The sequence below is a fragment of the Chiloscyllium plagiosum genome, unplaced genomic scaffold (assembly GCF_037043375.1).
Source record: "Chiloscyllium plagiosum isolate Xiang-an unplaced genomic scaffold, Cpla_swu_hap1 HiC_scaffold_21, whole genome shotgun sequence".
NCBI classification, from domain to species: Eukaryota; Metazoa; Chordata; class Chondrichthyes; order Orectolobiformes; family Hemiscylliidae; genus Chiloscyllium; species Chiloscyllium plagiosum.
Genome location: NW_028270159.1, coordinates 15,216,625 through 15,241,984, shown reverse-complemented (window position 1 = coordinate 15,241,984; position 25,360 = coordinate 15,216,625). Strand labels below are relative to the sequence as shown.

The 25,360-nt window shown below is 40.7% G+C and overlaps 1 protein-coding gene across 1 annotated transcript in view; it reads left to right on the top strand.

Annotated features, from left to right (window-relative positions):
- The window catches only part of LOC122564614 (hemicentin-1-like), a 421,032-nt gene that overhangs the window by 155,191 nt on the left and 240,481 nt on the right, over positions 1-25,360 (top strand). Inside the window, exons 23-25 of the mRNA XM_087998302.1 lie at positions 11,221-11,348; positions 12,278-12,550; positions 18,948-19,040. Of these exons, the coding sequence (XP_087854428.1) occupies positions 11,221-11,348; positions 12,278-12,550; positions 18,948-19,040 (494 nt within the window). The remainder of the gene's footprint in view (positions 1-11,220; positions 11,349-12,277; positions 12,551-18,947; positions 19,041-25,360) is intronic.

Sequence of the window (25,360 nt, the reverse complement as noted above, 5' to 3'; positions counted from 1 at the left end):
AGCAGCAGCATGCAGAAGACATTTGTAGATATTCAGCCCACTCGTGTTCTCTTTTTGTTAAACCTCTTCCTGTTTCAAGTTTCCCTGACGCTTTACAGGTGTAACATTACATGAGCTTTACACAGGTTTTTGTCAGACAGTCACTGAATGAGAGCATTGCTGGCTAGGGCAGCATTTATTGCCCATACCTAATTGCCTAGAAGGCAGTTAAAAGTCAATCACATTGCTGTGGGTCTGAAGTCATGTGTAGGCAGACCAGTAAAGATGACTGTTTCCTTCCCCAAAGGACATTAATGAACCAGATGGCTTTATTTTTCTGACAGTTTACAACAATTTAATGGTCATCATTAGACCTTATTTTCAGATGTTTATTCAATTCAAATTCCAGCATCATGGTGGAATTCAAGCCTGGGGCCCCAGCACATGACCTGGGTCTCTGAATTAACAGTCCAGTGATAATACCACTAGGCCATCACCTCCCCTCAATTTATAGCTACAGCTTTTTATAGCAATTTTATTTTTAAAAAACAAATTGGAATTAAAAGGATTCTGCTCCATCAGAGTTCTGCTCTATCATCATAACTGAAGTGGTTACCAGGAGAGCAAGGGAAACACTGCAACAAGTTCCTCGAATATCTCCCTGAAAAAAATACAATGGTCCCATCAATTTATAGCAAACAATAGCCCAAGATCACCCAAACTGGAAAAGAATTATCTGCAAAGGTACCAGCTGTTTTGAGCATCTCTGACATGGAGACCAGGTTCGAACAATGAAAGGACCAGGTGGGAATGTATGCGTACCAACTACGTCCTTCAGCAAACAGCATCAACCCCACTTATAGCAGGGTATGCAGATCCATTATTGGTCTGTTTAGTCGTCTCAGGACCCACAAATAATGTCAATTCTGGAGGACCCCCTAAAAGAAGAGAAACATTGATTTTCCAAATGTTTTCACTTCTCTCCCTTACTTTCTGGCCAATGCTAATGCAGGCAATTCTCTAGTAATTTACAGATATACTCATTTCTTCAAGTGGAAGCCTTGACACAGTCCTCAGTTCCATAGATTATAGATCTTATACTGAGACACCACTGCCTCAAACTGATCCTATCAAAGTCTTTGGTGGCAGAGGGTGTTCACTTAATTGTATTAATGCCAGAGGACTCCGCAAAATGTAGTTTTGATTGATGGGTCAAGGCATGGGTAGAGATTGGACTAGAAGGATATGCCTCAGATGATGGTGTCATGGTTTTGTCACTGGACTGGTAATCCAGAGATCCAGACTAAAATAAAAGCAAAAGAAACACTCAACTTCTTTTATTTCTGAAGAAGAGTCATTTCAGACTCAAAACCTTAACTCTGTATCTCTCACTCAAAGCAGATAATCTGGTCATTATCTCATGATTATTGTGAAACCTTTTGTTTGTGTAAATTGGCTGTGTCTATTTAAGAAAGAAGGACAAAAATCATTTTAAGGTGCCTTCCATAATCTCATAATGCTCCAATTTTCAGTCACTGAAGTACTTTTGAAATGTAATCAGTGTTGAAATGTACAAAATGCAACAGTCAATCTAAAAACATGATGTGGAGATGCTGGTGTGGGACTGGGGTGGACAAAGCTAAAAATCATATAACATCAGGTTACAGTCCAACTGGTTTATTTGGAAGTACTAACTTTCAGATGCTGATGAAGGAGCAGTGCTCCGAAAGCTAGTACATCCAAATAAACCAGTTGGACTATAACCTGATGTTGTGTGATTTTAACTTAATCTAAAAACAGCAAGCTCCCACAAACAGCAACTGATAATGACGAGTCAAATCTGCTTTTGTGAAGGGATAATATCAGTCACCACGAAGACACTTCTGCCCTTCTTTGAAATAGTACCATGCATCTTTTATGTTAATCTGAGAGGGCGGATTTACATTTCACCTGAAAAATGACTTGTACAATAAGTTAACCCAAAGAAAACTTAGCGACATGCTGAACATTATTGTTACCTATTGCCCACAATTTGTGACTTGTTGCCTAAATGAACCAAGCTACAGAGCTGTTTAACATTATGGATCTATTGAGGCATGTTTATACACCCAATTCTTTCTAGGTTGTACTTGTTATGGGAAACAGCACAACAAGACTTCTTCTGAGCACAGTTTATACAATTAAATCACTGTCGTATTGCAGAGAATTGGTTTTCATTTGCTTACAGACAGCAAGCAGAGGAAACTAAGCCCTATTGTGGGGTAAGTGTCCATTACAGATACTCATCAGCATGTTGGAAGCCCTATTGTAAACAGGATGTAGGAACAAATTACTGCAGATGCTGGAATCTGGACTGAAGACAAAACATGCTGGAGATCACAGTAGGTCCGGTAGCATCCACGAGAAAGAACAAAATAACGTTTCAAGTCTAGGTGTCTCTTCATCAGAGCTAATGTGAAGTGTGGATGGGGCGGCATTTATGCAATAGTGGTGGGGGAGTGGTGGGGAAGAAAAAGTGTTGATAGTGCAGATTAATTGATCAAAATTTGAGAATGGCAGAACAATGGTGTGTCTAACTGCCAGACTGGAAAGAACAGGCAGTTCCACTGGGGAGAGGGGAGAGAGGACATGGTGACAGAGAATGTTACAAGTAAAGCTAAAAGAAAAGGAAGGAATGGGAGTGGGTTCACAGTCTGAAGGTGTTGAACTCAGAGTTAAGGCCAAAAGGTTGTAACATGCCTAGTCTGAGGATGAGATGTTGTTCCTCCAGTTTTCTCTGTGATTTGCTGGAGCATTGCAGCATGCCAAGGATACACAAGTGGGCATGTGAGCTGTAGGAATGTTGTGGTCATGCTTGCAACAGGCCAGAAGTGTTCTGCAAAGCTGGCACCCAGACTGTGTTTGGTTTCTACAATGTAGAATAGGCCACATTGGATACGGCTAATCCAGTCTGCCAGATTGAAGGAGGTACAAGTGAAATGCTGCTTCCCCTGGAAAGACTGTAAATGTCTCTTCACAGGCCAAATAGGCCAAATAATTGCATTGAAAGCATAACCCAAACTGAATGTTAATATGAATTTTGAATGTTATTCATAATGCAGTAAAGAAACATATACATAATAAGGAAACATGTGAGTATTGGACGTGAAAGCCCTCTTCTAACCAGGCTTATATTGCCCTGTTCCTTCCACACATATTTTATTTTCTACCTGAATCTTGCCATGAAGAGCAACTTGAACAAAATGTGATCTACTCATAAGTGGTCAGGAGTTTTGAAGGTTTGTGATTTTTGAGAAGATTTGTAACTCAGGTTCAGGTTCAGGTTGTAAGTTTACTAGCTAAGCTGGCAAGTTTGTTTTCAGATATTTCGTCACCATCATAGGTAACATCAGTGAGCCTCTGTTGAAGCCTGGTGTTCTGTCCCCTCTCTGTTTCTGTATCTAGGTATCTTAAGGTGCATGATATCATTTCCAGTTTTTTTTCTCAGAGGTTGGTAAATGGGATCCAAATTGATGTGTTTATTTATGGAGTTCCGGTTTGAATGCCATGCCTCTAGGAATCCCTGTGTGTGTCTCTGTTTAGCCTGTCCTAGGATGGATGTGTTGTCATATACAAAATACCATGCAAGGACTATAACAAACACTACATCGGACAGACAGGCAGAAAACTAGCCACCAGGATACACAAACACAACTAGCCACCAAAAGACATGACCAACTATCACTTACAGACAGATGAAGAAGGACCCCACTTCAACTGGGTCAACACATCCATCCTAAGGCAGGCTAAACAAAGATACAAGGCAAAAGTGAGGACTGCAGATGCTGGAGATCAGAGTCAAGATTAGAGTGGTGCTTGAAAAGCACAGCAGGTCAGGCAGCATCAGAGGAGCAGGAAAATCGCTGTTTTGGACAAAACCCCTTCATCAGGAATGAGCTACACAGGAATTCCTAGACACCTGGCGTTCAAACCAGAACTCAATCAATAAACACTTTGATTTGGACTCCATTTACCAACCTCTGAGAAAAGGAACCAGAAATTATATCACCAACTTTAAGAAGCCAAGATACATAAATAGAAAGTGGGGCGGAACACCAGTGCTTCAGCAGAGACTCACTGATGATGTTACCTAACATGGTGATGAAACATCTGAAAACAAACCTGCCAGCCCAATGAGCAAACTTACAACCTGCTAATTGCCTGCTCTGTTCTGAGTTGTCAATGTTGAACTGTTGGGAATGAGGAGTAGGATTGTAAGATTGCTGAAATCCTTATTTGTGCATCTATCACCTCTAGGCTTGACTGTTTTGAAGAACTGGTTACCACCATTTTACGCTCTGTAAACTTGAGGTCATCCAAAACCTTGCTCTCTATGTCATAAATCCTATTAACTCCCATTCTCCTCTCATCCCTGAGCTCACTAATCTACATTGGCTCCTCATCAAAGAATGTCTTAATTTTAAAATTCTTATCCTTGTTTTCATATCCAAGACATCATCCCTTTCTGTCTTTGTAACCAAATCCAGCCCCACAACCATCAGTGATATTTACACTTCTTTAATATTTGTACATCCAGATTTTAATTGCTCAACCACTGCTGCCCATGCTTTCAGTTGTCTTGACCTCAAATTGTGCAATTCCGTCCCTAAGTTTCTCCATTCTCTATCTCACTCTGTTCCTTTCAAACATTAAATCTACATTTCTGACCACTTTTGGTATCATGGTATCATATTTTCTTTTAAAACCTTCTCATGAAGAGCTTTGAGACAATTTTTTTATTTTAATTATCTTATAAATATATTACTGTTGTGTTTGTCTACCATTATAGCTCACATTGGCGTCTCTTTGACATCATGAGTGAGCCTTGAAACCAGACGCCTTGATTGTTTTGGAGATCATTACCCCAAGTTGTCAATGCTGATATTTTAAGTGAGCGTGTATAGTTATGTAGTTGACTGTCTATTTAATTGCTCTTTCAGAAGACATTATATCTTGAACTTATGTAAGGATGCGAGCGTATCCTGACTTGTCCAGACGAGATATCAGAAAGATAGTGCCTTGTCTATTCCTGGAGTTGACTTGGTTCCATAGACAAAAGGGTTTTGATGAAGCCATCGGATTTTCAGAATATTCCTGGTATGCTTCTCTGGGAAAGGAAAAGGACTAAAGGAATCCGGCTGCAATGAGTTTCCTTTCTGCAACAAACAGATGCAGACATGCTTGTTGTTCACCTTCTGGTTGATTAGATCATTGTGGATGAGACAATATCTGTTGTGATCTCAGCTGTCCGCAATCTAACCATTAAATATGATCACTCTAATTTTTCTTTTTGTCCTTTGCCAGTTTGGGTTTAAGGTTTGGCTTTCCATGTGAAACTTTGCAAAAGAAAAATAAAATGCTGTTCTGGTTGAATTACAGGACATTGGCATTTCTAAACATCAATGTTTAAAAGCTATTTTGCTGATTTCCCAAATTCTGCATATGGTTCAAAGTTCATGAGCAAAAGTATACCAACCTAATCAAGATTTGAAATGTTAGTAAACAGAGGTGACAGTTTTGGTCTGCCTGACAGTCATGAGTTGGTTATTGGTTTTGTAAGTAGTGTTATAAGACTGTACAACATCCTTATCACATTATCTCATACTCCTGTCCTAACTATTCTGCATTTCTCTTCCAAATATCTCTATGTTTCCCTTTCTAAAGCTAACGTAGATGTTGCTTTGTCCACAGTTTATGATGGTGCATCACATGTCTCAACATAGCATCACAGAATGATACATCACAGAATCAGGCTATTCAGCCTAACTAGACCATGCTGATGTTAATTCTGGACACAAGCATCCTCCCACCGCTCTTACCTTAACCCTTTGTCTTCAATAATTTCTGAGTCATACAGAAGTTGAAACATTACCAAAAAGTGATATTGGTGTGCAGAGTGCTGTGACTGGTAAATGGGTCCAGCACACTGCGGTGAAGAATATTTTCCATTGATCAATTGCAGTGGGCAGCACACCAAATGTGCAAAACCAGCCGATATTTGCCAGCCTCAGAACAGTATGTATGCACTAGATATTATTTTGCTATTGGAAATCATTTATTAAATAATCTGGATTCTACCAAGAATTAAATTAGAAACAAATTTAAGATTATCACAGTTGGGCTCACACTATGATGTTCTGGAATGTATGGGAAGCTACATCAGTTAATACACAGGACCTTGTTTTATATCGGCAAAAGTAATTTGTACATACAATGTGTTTTTTTCATGGAAATAAGGGGTCAAGGAGATTGCCAATCTCTATTTCAGCTTTTTGAGGTTTAACAGAAGCATAACTACTGCTTATTGGGAAAATAAATCTCATAGCAGCACCTTGACCAATCAGCATCTGCTTGTTTGGTCTGAGAATTAAAATTGACGATGATTGTTCTTGCTGCATCTCCATGCCAGTCAGCACCTTCTTCTCATGAGGTATAAATTGATTTCCCTTTTCTCAAGCCAGATTTTTGCATTCAAGTCCTAATGAGTGCAAGAAAAAAAGCATTAACTTCTTGCCTCCTTTTTTGTAATGTTTAAAAGAGGACATACTTTGGAGGTTTTTGATTAATTGACTGAATTCAAATTCCACCAGCTTCCATTATGGGACGTGAACCTGTGTCTATATGACATTTGCCTGAGCCTCTGGATTTTCTTGTCAAATGAGATTGCTAGAGAGAGATTGACAATCCTCAAAGCAGAAAAGCCAGTCAGTCTGGATGGAATGTTACTGAGGGAATTGAGGGTGGAATTCCCAACCCCCCTCTCTACTCCATTATTGAAAACCTTATATTTTTCCCTTTTTGTTACTGATGCAATGACTGCTAGAAATAGTTTTTTTTAATGTAATTTATGTCATGTCAGTACCTACTAATTTTGATTAACTCTATTGGGTCTTATCGTATTCTTAATTCTTTGCATGGAAAAAAAAACAAATCTCTAGTTTTTATGGTCAGGCTAAAGTCTAAGTCTAATCCTTGCTTTTGTTTTAAGCTCAGCTGTATGAATCTAGGCCACAACCTAAGCACAGAACCCTAGCTGTGTCCTGTTCTGCTCGTGGGCTGTGTGTTATTGCTGCTGTCGCACAATCCTAGCAAATTCACATGAGGTTAAAAATCCATTTTTCCAGTCAGATTTGGTTGGAAGCCAATGTTTTCCAGTAACTTGATAATGTCACAGCTGGTCCCATCTGTCCGAATCAGGCAGTGAGAATATTGCTAAGTGTGTAAATCAGATCAGACACACCTCTTAATGACTGTTGGCATTTTTAGGTTTGTTGGTCTGTTCTTCAAAATGGTGAGAGTTTTCATTATTAATCATTAAATCACTAATATTATTTACATACAGAACGTTACAAGAAGGTGTGAATACATTATTAAATAAAAACAGAAAGAACTGCAGATGCTGTGAATCAGAAAGAAAAATGGAAATTGCTGGAAAAGCTCAGCAGATCTAGCATTTTTGGAGAGTAATCAGAGTAACATTTTAGGTTAAGTGACTTTTCCTCAGAACTGTTGAGCACATTATTAATTTGACTCAAACGTTTCTATTTGTTAATGCATTGAGGGTGCATACGACAACACGCAGTTTGGCTAAAATATCTACACAGACTCTGCATCCTGTTAACATGTCATCGTTTATGTGCACAGTACAAGGGCTCTGACCAGCCAGCTCAGAGCCAGTCCCTAGAATGGGGAGACTTTTCTGAATCTCCTGTTCATGTCTGTTAGCCAGGACTCCCTGATTGTTAATCTGGGCCAATCTCAGTCAAGGATCTCATAGCCAATGAGGTTCACCTTGCCCTTGTTCCATTCTCTACATCCCTCTTCTTTGCACCTGTTCTTTTTCTTGTAGCTTCTTCTGAGAAATTTTCACCCCAGATCTGGTTCTTTTGACAGTGTATACAGGACTGTAGTCCGTCACTTGGGCCTAGAACATCTCGAGAGAGTTTCCTCCTCATCCTCAGGTGGTAACAGTATTGAGGCTGCATCCATCTCGGACTCTGAGGTTTCTTGAACACTAGATGGAGGGGGGGAACCCACGGTTTCTGACATCTAATCTGAGGGGCCAGGTACATATTGCTCCTGCTCTGTGTGCATAATAGCGACTTTTATGTGATTTATATGTTTGTTTAGGATAGCCTCACCTACTTGAACTTGGTGTGTCATGGGATCTGATCTCGCATTGGCCTTGCTTCAGACCTATGCAATGCTATTTCTGTGGTTTTGACAACACACTTCATCTCCTGAAATAAACTGTCTCTCACTTAGTGGAGGCATGTGGTCGGCATTGCATTCCTACGGCCATTTCACCCTCACCCCCAGGTCCAGGGCTATCAGGTTTAACCTAGTGTGGCTATCTTCTCCCTATCAGCAACTCTACTGGAATTATCCCTGTAGTTGTGTGAGGGTGATTCTGCAATCAAATAGGAACAGGGTCAGTTTAGTATCATGTGAATATGTAGGTTGAGCCTGTGAAAGAACGGGCATAGTCAACATGCAACCAAGTCAACGGTTTAACCAGCAATTCCCACAAATGTTGGGGAGCTACTGATGGTAATTTTTGTTCTTGTTGGCGCTCTGGGTACTGTCCCACCAACTCTGCTATATTGTCATCCAACCTTGGCCACTAGACATTACCTCTTGCCAACATTTTCATTTTGGAAACTTCTGGAAGACCCTGGTGGAGTTCGGCCAGTATCTGTTGGTGACCTTTACTCAGGACAATAAATCTTGTTACAGCAATCTGCTCTCACCAGGACCAGAAAGGTTCCAACCCTGGTTGTGGTGACCTTTTAGTTTCCCCCATCACCACCAACTCTTTCAGTTTTGGCAGGACTGGATCCTCAGTTGGGTATTACCAGCAGTGACCGGCAGGGCATCCAGGAAGTTTACAAACTTAAAAAAGGTGAATGGCCTGTTCCTGTTCATATGTTGGCAGTTTATTCTGCAGATCTGAGCCAGCTAAGAACTAAATGCAGATTTTTTTTTGTCTGAAAGTCCATTGAACATTTTCAGCTTTTCATTTGGTTCTGCCTGCTGCTGGATTCACACCTCTGTTGATTGAGACCTGGCCAGACTTTATGTCAACCTATGTGTTATATGCGTCACCTTTTGCAGAATTCCATTTGTAACAATCTCCAATCCGTTCCTTCACATATAATAAACTCAGGAGGGAGTGAAGAAATCAGGAGAGGGCAGCAGAGAGGGGCTGCAATCGGAGGTAATTAAAGTTGAAAGTTAGCAAAAGTAATAAGGTGGTTATAATATTAAAATGAAGAAAGATCTTAAGCCAGTTAGGTTTATACGCAATCACTAAGATTTTGATTTAAACATTGCACAGGTCAGGAACATAACCATTCCTTATTACATGGTTTCAATTGGGAAAGTAATTTTCCTTTAGCACAAATTTGTTTAGCACACTTTTCTTTAGGAACACATTAGGAATGCTAAACAAGGGATAATAGTATCATTTGCAGCAGTTGGAAGTACTAATCTGAGATAGAGTTTAAGGTGTATTGTTGGGGCAGACATTGAGATTTGCATTTAAATTTTCATTTGATAATTATTTTTTGAGCAATTGAATCTGACATTAGCTGGGGAAAGGTCTCAAATATTCCACATCCAACACTGATGTCACTTTCCTTGATCATAATATTTTTTAAAAATCTGGATCCAAAAATATACTTTCATAATATCATTTGTTTCTTTTTGGAAATAGTTTCTCTTGTGATTTCAATGGAAAGTTCATTGAAATGTGACCAAAATACTGCTAAGTGAGTCAGAAGTATTCCAAGTTATGATGCATTGTTTATCTATCTCTTCATTCCCAGCTAATTCTTTTGCAGCTTATCAGTAAAATCAGACTAAGTTTAGCTGTCTTTGCAGTTCAGTTCTAAAACTAATATGTTCATAATGGCCTTTCTCTCAACAGTTTTACGTTTCATGCATGCACTGTGCTTGTAAAACTAAGGAGTGAGGCCTTGAGTAGTGAGGGCATGAGGAGAGAAGGGAAATGATGCAAGGTAAATCAAGATGTAGCTGTAAGTAGTATTGATGTAAATTTTGTTTTATTCACTCATGTGATAAGGGCATCGCTGACTGACCAGCATTTGTTACCAGTCCCTTGTTGCCCTTGAGAAGGTGATGGTGAGCTATCTTCTCTAACATTGCAGTCCACATGCTGTAGGTTGATCCACAATGCCCTTAGGAAGGGAATTCCAGGATCTTGATTCAGCATAAGCAAAGGAATGGCGATATATTTCCAAGTCAGGATGCTGAGTGGCTGAGAGGGAAACATGCAGATGGTGTTCCTGTGTATTTGTTGCCCTTATCTTTCTAGATGGGAGTGATCGTGGCTTTGGAAGGTGCTGTCCAAGGATCTTTGGTGAATTACTGCAGTGCATCTTGGGTTATATACTGCAGCTACTGAGCATCAATAGTGGAGAGAGTGGATGCCTGTGGATGTGGTGCTAATCAAGTTGGCTGCTTTGTCTGGATGTCAAGCTTCTTGAGTGTTACAGAGTAAAATGCTTACTTTATACTTGGACAGGGACACAGACCCAAACTCAATGTAGATAATTCTAGTGTTTGCCATCTTTGTGACTTTTCAGGCATGATATGAATAAGTTAGCACCAGTTTTGGAGCAGTTTTGTGCTAATTCCATTTTTATGAAGCAGGTTAAATCTAATTTTTGTTCATATGGCTATCACCATGGGCTCAAGCTTGTGTTGTCTCACTATAATGGATTTTGTCTGGCATAGGTCTTGGCATTGGGTGTGTCTATCACACCCTTAAGGCTACTGTAGCTATACCATTCCTACTCAGAGTTTGTTTCTGCCTTATCTAAGAATAACTATTGTCTGCCTCTTACTAGGTCCTGAAAACTAAATTGACATTCTAACCTACAGATTACTGATTACAACTCTCTCTAGTACTGTACATTCTTTTTTATTCTTCTTCTCTGCGTCGCCACCATGTCCATATGCATTTCCTACTTTAATACAGAAAACTGCTCCTGACTCATTTTTGATTTAAGGTGCCTACCACTGGCTGAGATGAAGACTCCATTGCTTCAGTCCAGCTGGTTTCAAACTCTATCCTGAGAGTGGTGTCTTGGTGCATTGACCAACTCACAAATAATTAAATTAACGTTGAATTGTAGAACCTTTCCCTTTTCTGATGTGCCTGCTTTTGTTACCATTTAGGTACACAGTCTTGCCATTGGGGTCACTGATGATCTTGGACTCAAGAGCATCTGACAGTGGTCTCTACAAATGCTCAGCTATAAACAGAGCAGGGAATGCCTCACTGACATTGCAACTCATTGTTCAAGGTAAGATTATTTATCTCTGCTTCATTTTGTCCATTTGTTTTCTTGACTCCTTAATTACTGTATAGAGTTTAGTTCCAAGGTTGTTGACTGATCCTAAATATCTTGTTTGAGAGGAGACACAATCCCAGATTTTAACAAATTAGCAGCAAATAGGATGGAGTTGGCTTAAGATAAAGGCTCTGCTCTCACTGGAAGGAATCATGCTGAATTTTGCAAGTGCAGCCCCTTGCTTTTCTGCGGTGAGGCTTAGGAGGGGTTTGTCAGGGGCTTGCAGCACACATGGCTTAAGGTTATAAATTCTTTCAGGTTTACAACGTGCACGCAAGGGAAAATTTTCAAGGCTATAAAGAAATAGATTAATTATTCAGTTTGATGCTCCATCCATCCTCTCAGATGTTAAAAGATTCATTCCACTATTTAATAGACGAGTGGATGTTGTGATGGTGTTATCCCTTGTTTCCTAACTAACACTGTATTTGTTTGTTGACCAGTATTTTTGCAGAAACTTTTCCAGGAAACAAAATCATGAGGGATTTGAACATCATGTCTAGGAAAAATAACTGTTCCCATTGTTCGTAAAGTAGATTTTAAAGTGATTGGCAAAGCAGGAAATGAGGATACAATTGTTACAAAGCAAGTGATTATAGTCTGAAATGTGCTGCCTGAGAATGTGGAGGAGGTCAATGCATTCGTGGCTTTTGAAAGAAAATTGGATCATTTTGAAGAGAAAGATATTGCAGGCTTAAGGGGAAAATCCAGGGGCTTGGAACTAGTTGAATTGCCCTAGCAAAGAGCCAGCATGGACATGACAGGTTAACTGACCTCCTTCCTTACTGTCATTATTGAATGATTCTGTAAATAGACTAGGTTGAGCACAAGAATTTGTGTGATGTCAATTCATTTTTACTTTTTCTTTTTCCTCTTTCTAGTTCCTCCCAAAATCCATCTGTCTCATCATCTCCTGAAGGTAATCGTAGGTCAGTCCATTGACCTTCCCTGCCTGGCACATGGTGATCCAACTCCAAAAATCAGGTGGTATAAGGATGATGAAGCCCTGCTGCAGGGTGCCACAGATTCACTGGATGGTCCTGATGGCTCAATCAACATTGCAGACGTGGAACTCTCTGATGCTGGGATTTATCGTTGTGAAGCAACCAATAATGCTGGACATGATATGACTCAAATGACACTGGAAGTCTTGGGTAAGTGTGCATTAGAACTGTTTATGTCACAGCCTCAAGATGTGTTCCACATTAGGCACAAACAATGTCAGGTGTCTGCAACTAGTTTCCTTCATGTTATCCTGTAGGAACTGCACTGAGGCTGGGACTGATTTGAATATACATACATATAGAAGCAGAAATAGGCAGTTTGGTCCATTGAGTCTGCTCAACAATTCAGCTACACATGACCAGTCTTTTGCCTCAATATCATTTTCCTGCATTATCTCCAAATCCCTTAATATATCAAAATCTATCAATCTTAGTCTTGAATATATTTAATGACTGAGCCTCCACAACAATCTGGGTAGAGAATATTGAAATTTCAACTGAGTGAATAAACTCCCCTTCATCTTAGTCAAGAGTGTGGCACTGGAAAAGCACAGCAGGTCAGACAGCATCCAAGGAACAGGAGAATCAACGTTTTGGGCATAAGCCCTTCATCAGGAAGGTCTTGCAAACTGATAGTTTAGGGTTGCTAGAATTGAGGGACCAATGGCCACTGAGAACCTCTGACAGCTGTTCAGCTGTCCTCCTGCTTCAACAGTTATCACCGAGGTGTTATAACAGTGGGCATCACAGAAGAAAACCTTTGGGAAGTGCAATTCTAGAGCTCGCAGTTGGAAGAAATATCATTCCTGCTTTTGGATGTTGAATTTGTTTTTCCCAAATTGAAGCAAGTGGTGCGTTACAGGAGAATGGAATATCAGAATTATTTGGGATATTTAAATGTGTCAAGATTAATGTAAATGGAATTAAAAACTCAAAATGGAGTCAGTAGATGGAATGATCTATTAATTGTGGTGATTAACTTGATTCCTTTCTCCCAAGTGGTATCTCTTGGGTGTCCAAAGCCTGTTTCATGTGGTCGGCCTCTTTTAATTTGCAAATTTAGATTGTATGATGTACATCGGACCCAATGACCATTTTATGATGGAATAGCGCATATTACGCACTCTCTGACCAGCCTGATCGTCATGATTGTAATGGGATTAGCCAGGTGGACCTCACAGAATATGCGTTCCCTGGTTGCGGCTATTCGTCTGTTCTGATCAGGGAGCCCTGGCTGACAGATATAGATAGAAGTGTCAGACATCCTGTTCGCTCTGAGAGCTGGCTTTGAGGGAGCTGGATCAGTATCAAGGACACATGTAAATAAAGGGTGACTTGGTGATAGGATACCAACCTCTGTGGAGTTATTTCAGTTGTGACAAAAGAAAAGCATGCTCCTAAAGAAATTCGCTTGCAAGAGTCATCCTTGAATTGGAATAAGAATTTCTGGCATCATTATTTGAGAAGATTGATTTGTTTGATCCTGATGACAAAGACTGGGCCCAGTATGTGAAAAGAATGCATTACTTTTTCCAGGCAAATGATTTAGGAGCAGATGAAAAGCAATGAGTAATTCTTTTGACTGCTTGTGGACTTGCAGTTTTTTCAGTTATTAGGAACCTAACTTTCCCTGAGGCACGAGATACTAAAACATTTCAAGATTTAACAGATTTATTTAGGAATTTTACGGCGCCAAGCCTTCCATTATTCTGAGATGCTCTTGGTTTTACTCAACAATTTGAGAGCCAAGGAAGTCCATATTGGGATTATTGATGAGGTACAGATGATTGGCAGAGGCTTGTGACTTTGGCTTAACCTTTAATCTGATGCTTAGACACAGTTTGGTGTGTGGGATTAATGATGTAACATGCAAAAGCGCCTACTAGCTGATGCCCAATTGGATTTCAAGCAGGCACTGCAACTGGCTTTTATCATTGGCAAATGTAGCAAGTGGAGCATATGAGTTGCAGAGTATTCTGATTGAAGCAGCCACACTCACCAGTCCTTGAACTTGAGTGAAGGCAATTGCATAGCCGGACTCAGGACATATCCTAAACAGAGGTATTCCAGGTTAGCCCACAGCAAAACCCCAAAACAATGCCAAACCTTGGCCAAGCGATTAAAAATCTCTGCAGGATCTGAGCTGGCAAGCCATTGTGGTTTGTTGGTATGTGGACTCAAAACAGCAAAAGAGTCCCACTAGACCTAAAGTGAGTAAGAGAACTCATAGGCCAGTATCCAGGAGAGTACACACCAATCAAAATAAACATCAGATTGAATGGTCAGCCGTTCTAATAGAGGTCGATATCGCCACAGTCGTTTCAATGATCGCAGACCTAAACTTTAACAAAATTTTCTCTGGATTCCAACCCTTAAATTTATGCTAAATCTCATTTAGACTGAAAACCTATACCAGGAAACCTTTACAGATTAAGTATACAACTTTGGTTCTGGTCTGTAATGCGAAGCAGCTGGTTCAGTTACCAATAATTGTAGTAAAAGATTAGTTCCCAAGCTTGATGGGGCGAAATTGGTTGAGAAAGATTCACCTAGGTTGGCTCAACATTTTCCAATTAGAAAACAGCTGCCTGGGTGAAGTCCTAAGTACATACCAGGAAGTTTTTCCAGAAACTCTAGGGACTATCAAAGGAGTCAAGGCCACTTCGCTTATTGACCAGGAAGTAATTCCACAATTCTGCAAGGGTCTCCCAGTGATATTTGCCTCAGAAGTAGAGGCAGAATTTAGAAAACGCAGGCATTGTCCAACCAGTGCAGTTTGTAGAATGGGCAGCACTGGTCTCACCGATTGTAAAGCCTAACAGGTTGGTTTGCCTTTGGGCGGATTTTAAATGAATGGTAAACTGTTTTTTGCAGTTGGATAAATACTCAAAACCTTGCATAAAGGATTTATATGCAAAGCTGGCAGGGTAGCTGTCCTTTATGAAGCTGGACGAGAGACATGCATACTTGCAATTGCAGTTAGATGAGAATTCCCAGAACTGTGCTTCAATTAATACCCATAAGGGTTTGAACCAATATACAAGACTACCATTTGGAGTATCGTCAACCTGTGCAATTTTCCAGTGGATGATGGAGAAAATTTTACAAAGTAATTTATCTAGATGACGTGCTAATGACAGGGAACACCAATAAAGAGCTCTTTGAGAACTTGGACATAGTTTCTCCCTAGCAGGTGTATGTCTTGGAAGGGAAAAAATTTGTATTCCAGGCACCCCAAGTGACCTACTTGGGCTACAGAGTTATCAAGACCAGATTATACCTGTTGGAAGAGAAAATGAGGGCGATCAAAGTTGGCTCAGCTCCCACGACAGTACCGGAGCTGAGGTCTTTCCTTGGGTTGTTGAATTATTACTCACTGAGATTTCACCTGGTCACCATCATGATACCTTCCCTTCATCTCTTAAAAAATGGTCAGCCTTGGAAACGGTCACATAGCCAAGCCATAGTTTTCAGGGAAGTGAAGAAACAGGTATCATCCTCTAAGATGTTGGTACACTATGATCCCAAGCGAGATCTGGTATTGACATGCAATACTTCCCCTTACAGCATTAGGGTGATATTAGCTCCTAGCTGACCCAATGGAGAGAAATACTCGATATTCTTCCTGGACTTTGGCTGATGCCAAATGAATATATGCGCATACAGAGAAGAAAGTTTTTGCAGTCATATTTGGATTCAGGAAGTTCCACAAATACCTTTCTGGACATAAAGTTGTAAAAATAACAGAGCACAAGCCTCTGCTGGATCTACTTAGTGGACAATGTAGTGCCGCCCATAACCTCAGGGCAAATTTGATAGTGGGCTTTAGTTCTGAGTGCGTATAATTATAAGTGTGAATACCATGCCAGGAGGCCAAGTAGCAAATGTGGATGCATTGAACCACCTCCCGCTGGCAGATACACCACCGGTGGCACCGCCCTGGAAGTGTCTGTAATGGTTTTAAATTTTCTGGCACCCTTCCAATCACAGCTGACAATATCAGCCTTTGTATGCAGAAAGATCTGGTCCTGGCAAAACTGAAACACATGGTGGTGATGGGTGAAACCAAAGGGCCAGAAATTAAGCTTTTTGTCCCGGAGAGATCACATCACAGTAGAGAATGGCATATTGTTATGGAGAGCAAGAGTCATTGTCCTGAGCAAAGGTTGTCACCAGATACTGCACTCCACCAGGGTCTTCCAGGGATTTCCAAAATGAAGATGTTGGTGAGAAGTTACGTCTGATGGCCGGGGTTGGATGCAGACATAGCTGCATTGGTGGGGCAATGCAGAGACTGTCAACAAGGACCGAAATTATTGCCATAAATATTAATTTCGGGAATGGCCAGGTAAACCCTAGACTCAGATACATGCCGACAATGCTGGTCCTTTCATGGACTCGATGTTCTGAGTGACTGTGGACACCCACTCAAAGAGGCTGGACGTTCATTTGTCAAACATAGAGATGATGATAGAAAACTTGCACACATCTTTTGCAATGCACGGACTCCTGGAAGTGTTGGTCGCAGATAATGGGTCATCATTTACCTGCAGGGAATTTGAGTATTTCCTATTGTCAAATGGCATTCTACATATAAGGACAGCTCCATACCATCCATAATTGGATAGCCTGGCAGAAAAAGCAGTCCAAACATTGAAGGCAGGCTTAAAGAAACAGCCTACAGCTTCACTAGATGCCAAACTGTCCCAGTTCCTGTTGGATTATAGGGAAAGCTCCAATAGAGTTGCTAATGGGGAGGAGATGCCACACCAGGTTAAATCTGATCTTCCTGATCAGATGAGGGATCAAGGTGAGGGTGAAATGGCATCATACATGCCAGTGCTGGAAACAAAACTCTGTCAAGTGAGAGAGACAGTTTACTACAGAGCACGACGTTTGGTGTAGCAACCAGGGGAATAGCCCTGCATGGATAAGAGACATGGTCAATGCGAGATCAGGTCCAGTGATATATAAAGTTTGGGTAGGTATTACGGTCCCGTCATATGAAAGCTGCAATCTCACAAACTGGAAGAGAGAAACGTGCCTGGCTCCTTGGCAACCTTTCCAAATGTTCCAGAACCCATGGGGTTTCCCTCTCTGTCAAGCATCAGAGATATCTCGGAATCATGATGAAGTAAATGAACTTTTTTGAGACGCTCCGGGTGCAAGATGTATGTTACACATCACCTGTATCAGAGGCAGTATTGGAGGAACCTGACCCAGTGCCGAAGGGCCTGTTTCCACACTGTAATATAATCTAATCTAAAATGTGCCAGGAGGAGCTAAAGTGAAGAACCAGCCTCTGTCCTTGGACTCAGAGCGGGAGGGATGCTGTGATTATAATGAGGTCAGCCAGGTGGACCTAATTGAGGCTGTTAATGTGATCCAATTAGTGAGCCCTGGCTGACAGCTAAGAACTGAAGTGTCAGACATCCAATTCATTCTGAGGGAGCTCGATCAGTGTCAAGGACCCTTCATGTGTAAAAATGTGACTTGGTAATGGGATACCAGTCTCTCTGGAATGATTTCATGATTATGGTGCAGAGGCCTTGCACAGTTAAGTTGTAACACTAACAGGCAAAAAGAGCAAAGTTTTTCCTGTGGATCAAAGCTGGCCTAGGCTATATGTTATTGTCCACTGCAGTACCACTGCTAGCCTGCATCAAGAAACCCTTGGTCACTTTCAAGTTGGACCAAAGGGTCAGTTTCCACGCTGTATACCTCTGACTCTATGACTCAGACCTTAATTTGTTAATTCAATTTAAATGAGGTCAAGCATTTCAAAATGGCTGTAACCTCTTCTAATATTTAAAATTGCTGCCAAGTGTCTTCCTGAATTATTCAGTCTCCTAAGAAACTGGCTACAATCTAGCATTTACAAAGATGTTGGAGACTGTTTTCTTTTTGCCCCCTTGTAAGGTGTAATGTAAGATATCCACGTGAGATGACATAATTCAAAGTGAAATATATTCCAGCCTCAGCACAGAATTTGTAAATGGCATCACTTTGAGGTCTTTTCAGTTATTAATACAGATGATGTTGTTGGAAGCAAAAGCTTCATTGGCCATTTTGATGAGCCAGGTGTTCCAGTGGATAGTAGTCTTGCCTCCGTGTTGGAGTTTTGAATGTTCAGTTCCCAATCCAGGACGTATCAAACCTGCCAAGGCAGCACAATTCTGAGGGGCTGTTGCACCAGTGAAAGTGCTGTTTTTTCGATGAGATGTTGCAGCAATACCCTGTTTGTCCTCTTGGATGGATATAAATGATTCGATAGCAATATTTCAAAAAAGAGTAGGGAAGTTATCTCTGGTCCTGTTCAATGTCTATCATTTAATCAACATCAGAAAAATTCATAATCTGATTATTATCATAAGGCTGTTTGTGGAAGTTTGCTGTTTATCAATTGATCATCATGTTTCCTACATTATAATAGTGACTATACTGAAAGTATTTAATTGACTGTAATATGCTTTGGAATGTTCGGTGGTCACACAAGACACTATTAAAAAATGCAAAAATGTTTCAGATACCATTTATGTTTCATCAGAACCACCGTTTTTTGCTGAAGACATTGCCCTAATTAATGCCGAACAAGAGCGGTTGGCCAGAGATAAAGTCATACTTCCCTGCCCAGTTAATGGTGAGAGTCTATTTTCTGTCAAAATTATCAGAAACTGGAACCTTGATTTTCAGGGGAGGTGATGGTTGGAATGAACATTGGAGGCTTGAGGAGGTGGCAGCGGTTTCTACAATACAATGTTTCTGTCATATGATCTCTTACATCACTACTGATGAAGCTTACTATTTATATATTTGAGTATTCGATGCAGTCTTTATGAAGTTATGTGAAGGGACTAAGTTAACTAATACTATTCTTTTTGCAGAGAAAGAGAAATTGAAATTTAATAGAGTTGTTTAAAGTTATGAGAGATTTTGATATTGTTTATAGTGAGAAACTGCATTCACTGACTTTCGGGTCTCAACCCGAAGTAAAGAGGATTATCACCTCTTTAACCCTTTCTCTGTCTCAACATATTATTATTCTTTTTAACTTGCAACTATCACATTTCAATAAAAACATAATCACCAGATCAACATGAAGGAACCAATTGCAAAATTTTCTTCAGTGAAAGAAAGAGGAATTTTATTACAAAGTAATACAAACACACAGACAAAATTCAGTTATAAACTTACAAAGAAGCGATGATTAGGGTGTGTCCTGCTTCCCTAGGTTTGTTGAAACTTGTAGATAATCTTGATTTTTCAGTTGATGGTCATTTTCACAAGTTGTTTTTCTCACCAGCACAGATTTTTTTTGTTCACTCGGACGTGGGTGTCATTGGCTGGCCAACGTTTATTACCTGTGGTTAGTTGCCCTTGAGGAGGTGGTAATGACGTGTCTTCTTGATCCGCTGCACTGCATTTGGTGCAGTTAAACCCATAATACCATTCGGCTGGGAATTCCAGTATTTTGACCTGGCACCTCTGAAGGTTGAGTGCCAGATATGCCGAGCCAAAATGTTGTACAGATCTGCTGCTGTTGATAACCCATAACACCTCATGGATGGCCTGTCTTGACTTGCTAGATCTATTCCAAGTCTGTCCCATTTAGCATGGTGATAGTGCCACACAATATGATGGATGGTATTCTCAATGTGAAGGCATGGCCTCTTCTCTACAAGGAATAAGCAATGGTCATGCTTACGGATTTTATCACAGACAGGTGCATCTGCAGCCAGCAATTTGGCAAGGATGAGGAATTCAGAGAGAGGGAAAAGGGGAGAGAAGAATTTTCAGTATCTTTGCTGTCATCAGTCCATGTTGCACAATGTTCAGCACCATTCACAACTCCTCGGGCATTGAAACAGTCCATTTCCAAAAGCAATAGAACCTGGACAATATTCAAGTTTGGGCTGAAAACTGGCAAGTAACATTCGCACCACACAAATGCCAGGCAACAACCATCACCAGCAAGAGAGAATCTAACCATCATCCCTTAACATTCAAATACAATACCATCACCATATCCCCCACTGTCATCATCCTAGGCATTACCATACACTAGAAACTGAACTAGACTAGCCAAATAAATATAGGGGCTACAAGAGCAGGTCAGAGGTTAAGAATCCTGGATGTGTTTAGTTCCATCAAAACTCAAGAAACTTGATGCTATCTAGGGCAAAGCAGCCGGCTTGATAGGCACCACGTTCACAAATGTGCACTCCCTCCAGCATTGATTCTCATTAGCAGCAGGGTGTGTACCATCTACAAGATGCACTGCAGAAATTGGCAAAGGCTGCATAGCCAACCTTCCAAACCCACAACCACTTTGATCCAGAAGGACAGGATAGCAGATACACAGGAACAGAATCAACTGCAAGTTCCCCTCCAAACCACTAACCATCCTAACTTGAAAATGTATCACATTCCTTCTCTCCAATTTCACTCTAGTTGTAAGAAGGGTCAATTATCAAAGGACACGGATTTAAATTTACAAAGTATTTAAAGCACAGAAACAGTCTATTCAGCCTAACATGAATGAATATAACTGGCTGAAACCAGAGTGAAATGTGAAAAGCAGATTTAGTACTAATTTCTCAAAGAGATTTGGATAAACACTTGTACTGGAGATATTTGCAGCTGTTGGGAAAAGAACGGGTGAATTGGATATCTATTTCATAAAGTAAGCCCCAGCAAGATGGCTGAAAATGCATTAGATTATGTGAATGCAGTAATAAACTTAAATAACAAAATCATTATACTTGTAAATGACTTTAAAATACAAAAGCATTGTTTTGTTTCTTGCTGTTTTCTGTTCCTGCTACTTTTATTTTAACTTGCTCACTTATATTTATTCCATTTCTGGAATTAATTAATTCCTTGCTGTCTGAATTTGAAATAATTCGACAGGGGCCAGTGTCCTGTCACAAAGTCACCTTTTATTTACTTGTGCACGTACACTGGCTGTGGCCATCCAGTTTGGAGTCAGTCCTCAACTGAGGAGATTCTAATCTCCCTTTTTTTTTTGTTTTTATTTAAAATCCCCCTTACTATTGCCAAACAGCAGTAGCGCTTATTCCCCCACAGCACCCATGTTATGTGTGTGTAGGTTAGAAACTGTGAAGAAGCATTAAGTGCAAAAACTTTATTTGTGTTTTTCCCTGTTATATTGTTCAGCCAAGGCTGTCCTGATTGGCCCAAGTTAACAACCGCAATTAAGAACCTTATTGTCAATGAAGTTCACCTGTTTCCAATCACTACAGTGTTGTAATTCTTAAAATATTTCCTTTGTTGCTTCCCTTTTTTTTCGCTTTTGGATCCCATGGTCTGTCTGGAGGCAGAAGCGCTATTATTTGTAAAACAAATGCCAATGACCAAATCCACTTTTGCTGTCCAAATCAGGGAAGGAAATCTGTCATCCTTACCCAGTCTGGCCTACATGTGACTCCCCCACATCAATCTGACACTTAGCTGCCCTCATTTTAAGGGAAACCAAGGATAAACAACAAGTACTAGCCTTGCTAGTGATGCCCTTGTCCTATGAAAGAATAAAGAAAAAAGAGTTTGGAAAAAAGTATTGACACTGCACTAAATTTCCATCCATGTTCACTTCTTAAAGCTCTAAGCCTCAAGCTCCTTTATTTCACAATAAGCTACAGAAGTAATTTATTAAGAGGAAATCTGTACGTTTTAAGCATTCCAAGGACTGCCTTGAATAAAGCTGAATTTGAAGTTTAAACAGATGATCCTGTTTCATGACTAATGGAAAGCAGAGTCGATAGTAGTTTCTTAGTTCTGGTGATTGCTGAAGGCGTGAAAGAAAGGTTTTTTTATCACACAAAGGCACAGTGCTCTAAAGGTAAGATGTAAGAGAACATGTGATGTAACCTCTGTAATGGGGAAGATACTTGAGTCTATTATCAATGAAGAAATAGCAAGGCATCTAAATAACAATTGTCCCATTGGGCAGATGCAGCATAGGTTCATGAAGGGTAAGTCATGCTTGACGAATCCATTGGAATTCTATGAAGACATTATAAGCAAGGTGGACAATGCAGGCCCCGTGGATGTGGGGTACCTAGATTTCCAAAAGGCTTTCGACAAGGTGCCACACAAGAGGCTGCTGCATAAGATAAGAATGCATGACATTAGGGGTAAACTATTAGCATGGATAGAGGATTGGTTGACTGACAGAAAACAAAGAGTGGGGATAAATGAGTGCTATTCTGGCTGGCAGTCAGTAACTAGTGGTGTGCCTCAGGGATCAGTGTTGGGACTGCAATTATTCACAATTGAATAGATGATTTGGAGTTGGGGATCACATGCAGGGTGTCAAAGTTTGCAGATGACACAACAATGAGTGGCAGAGCAAAGTGTGCAGAGGACTGTGAAATTTTGCAGAGGAACATAGATACATTGAGTGAGTGGGCAAAGGTCTAACAGATGGAATACAATGTTAAGAAATGTGAAGTCATATGTTTTGGTAGGAGGAATAGTAAAAAGGATTATTACTTGAATGGTAAAAAGTTACAGCATGCTGCTATGCAGAGGGACCTGAGTGTCCTTGTGCCTGAATCACAGAAGGTTGGTCTGTATGTACAAGTAATTAGGAAGGCAAATGGAATTTTGTCCTTCATTGCTAAAGGGATTGGGCTTAAAACAGAGAGATTATGTTACACTTGTACAAGGTGCTGGTGAGGCCACACCTGGAGTACTGTGTGCAGTTTTGATCTCCTTACTTGAGAAAGGGTGTACTGGCACTGGAGGGGGTGCAGAGGAGGTTCACTCAGTTGATAGGGAGTTGAGGGGTTTGTTTATGAGGAGAGACTGAGTAGATTGGCATTATATTCATTGGAATTCAGAAGATTGAGGACATATCCTATGGAAACATATAATATTATTAAGGGAATAGATAAGATAGAAGTAGAGAGGATGTTTCCATTGGCAGGTGAAACGAGGACAAGAGGGCATAGCCTCAAGATTAGGGGGAGCAGATTTAGAACTGAATTGAGAAGGAACTTCTTCACCCAGAGGGTTGTTAATCTATGGAATACCTTGCCCAGTCAAGTAGTTGATGCTACTTCAGTAAGTGTTTTTAAAGCTAAGGTAGATTTTTTTTAACAATAAAGGAATTAAGGAATACGGTGACAGCATAATGCCTTTTAGGGATGGAAGCTGTCATCCTTACTTGGTCTGGCCTGCATGTGACTCCAGACCCACAGCAATGTGGTTGACTCTTTACTACCCTCTGAGCAATTAGGGAAGGGCAATAAATGCTGGCCCAGCCAACGATGCCTTAATCCCATGAATGAATCAAAAAATTCCAATTGATTTTTTAAAAAGCAGATTTCTGCTCACAAAATCTGATTTTACCGAGGAGCTTGAGTACAAAACTGAGCCAAATTATCTCACTCTTTATATCAGCCTCTTGACCAATGACTTACAAGCCTGATTAACCTGCTTGTCTAAATTTCTGTTTAAATGTTTGTGTTATTTTCAAGATAATAAATATTAGTGGTCAAGAATCTGGAATTCCCTTCTAATTCCCTCTCTACTGTGCTGTCTGCCTTTAAATCTGGCCAGGCTTTGCCCATAATCCTCCTTTATATGTCCCGGTATGGCATTGAGAAAAAGCCCAATTTTCCACTTCACCACCCTTGAGAAGATGATGGTGAACCACCCACTTGAATTACTGCAAATACTGGGAAAGGAGTTCCAGCATTTTGATCCAATGACGATGAAAGAATGGCAATATAGTTCCAAGTCAGGATGATCAGGAGAAACCGAGGACTGCAGATGCTGCTGATCAGAGCTGAAAATGTGTTGCTGGAAAAGCACAGCAGGTCAGGCAGCATCCGAGGAGCAGGTGAATCAACATTTCGAGCATAAGTCCTTCATCAGGAATCACCTGCTGTGCTTTTCCAGCAACACACCCTCAAGTCAGGATGATGTGTGTCTTTCGGGTCAGATAATCTGCACTTAGCCATGTTTTTATGTCAGCTGCTGCCCTTGTCACTCTAGGTAGTAGGAGTCACAGGTTACTGTTGAAGATGCTCTTGAAGGGACTTTGGTGAGTTCCTGCTGTGTATCTTTTAGATGCCTCATACTGCCATCACTTTGTGTCAGTGGTGGAGAGATTGAATGTTTAAGATGGTGATTGAAGTCAAGCGGGCTGCTTTGGCCTGGTTGGAGTCAGGTTTCTTAATGTTGTATCAGAATTCGTCAGGCAAGTGGAGAGTATTTCATCACAATCCTTACCCGTTCCTTACCCCTCTCTGTTACTGACTATCCTCCATGTTAATTTGCCATAATGCCATACTTGAGACCCTAATGTTCCTCTGACTTACCTTCCAAGAGGTTTCCTGGCTTTCTGTCCCATCTCCAGGGCCATTTTTCTCATTTGACAAGGTCACTGAGACCTTTAGAAGGATGGCCGCCTCAGTGAAAATCTTGAAAATCTGACTTGGGCCTGTTGATATGGTGAGGTAGGCTTCCCTCCTCGGAAGATGGTTGCTGGCAGAAGAGTGTGACCTCTGCCTGCTCAGCGGCCATTGTTTTGACTGTCCCATACCCGTTTGGTGCCATTTCCATATTGCAAGCTGTAGTTCTTAATTGTAGGCTGCTGGTCCTTCAAAGCTGATGATCTCTGTCTGATCGGCCCTGCAGCTTCAAAAGTCCAGCCAGCAACTCAGATAGAGAAACTGTCTCCCTTCACGTTAAGGGGGTACCTCTATCCAAAACCCAGGTCAGTGACTGTACATTGCTCATGCCACCCACTAACCTCAAATCACCACCACCTGTTTTCCAGATTTGGAAACAGACCTGACTCCTATTTCCCATTCCTAGCAGTCCACTATGTGGACCTTCTGTAACTTGTTGTTTCCAGCTACAGATTTACTGTAACTCATTTCGTGAGACAGATGTATATCCTGATCAAACACTTCTACATATATCAGTTGA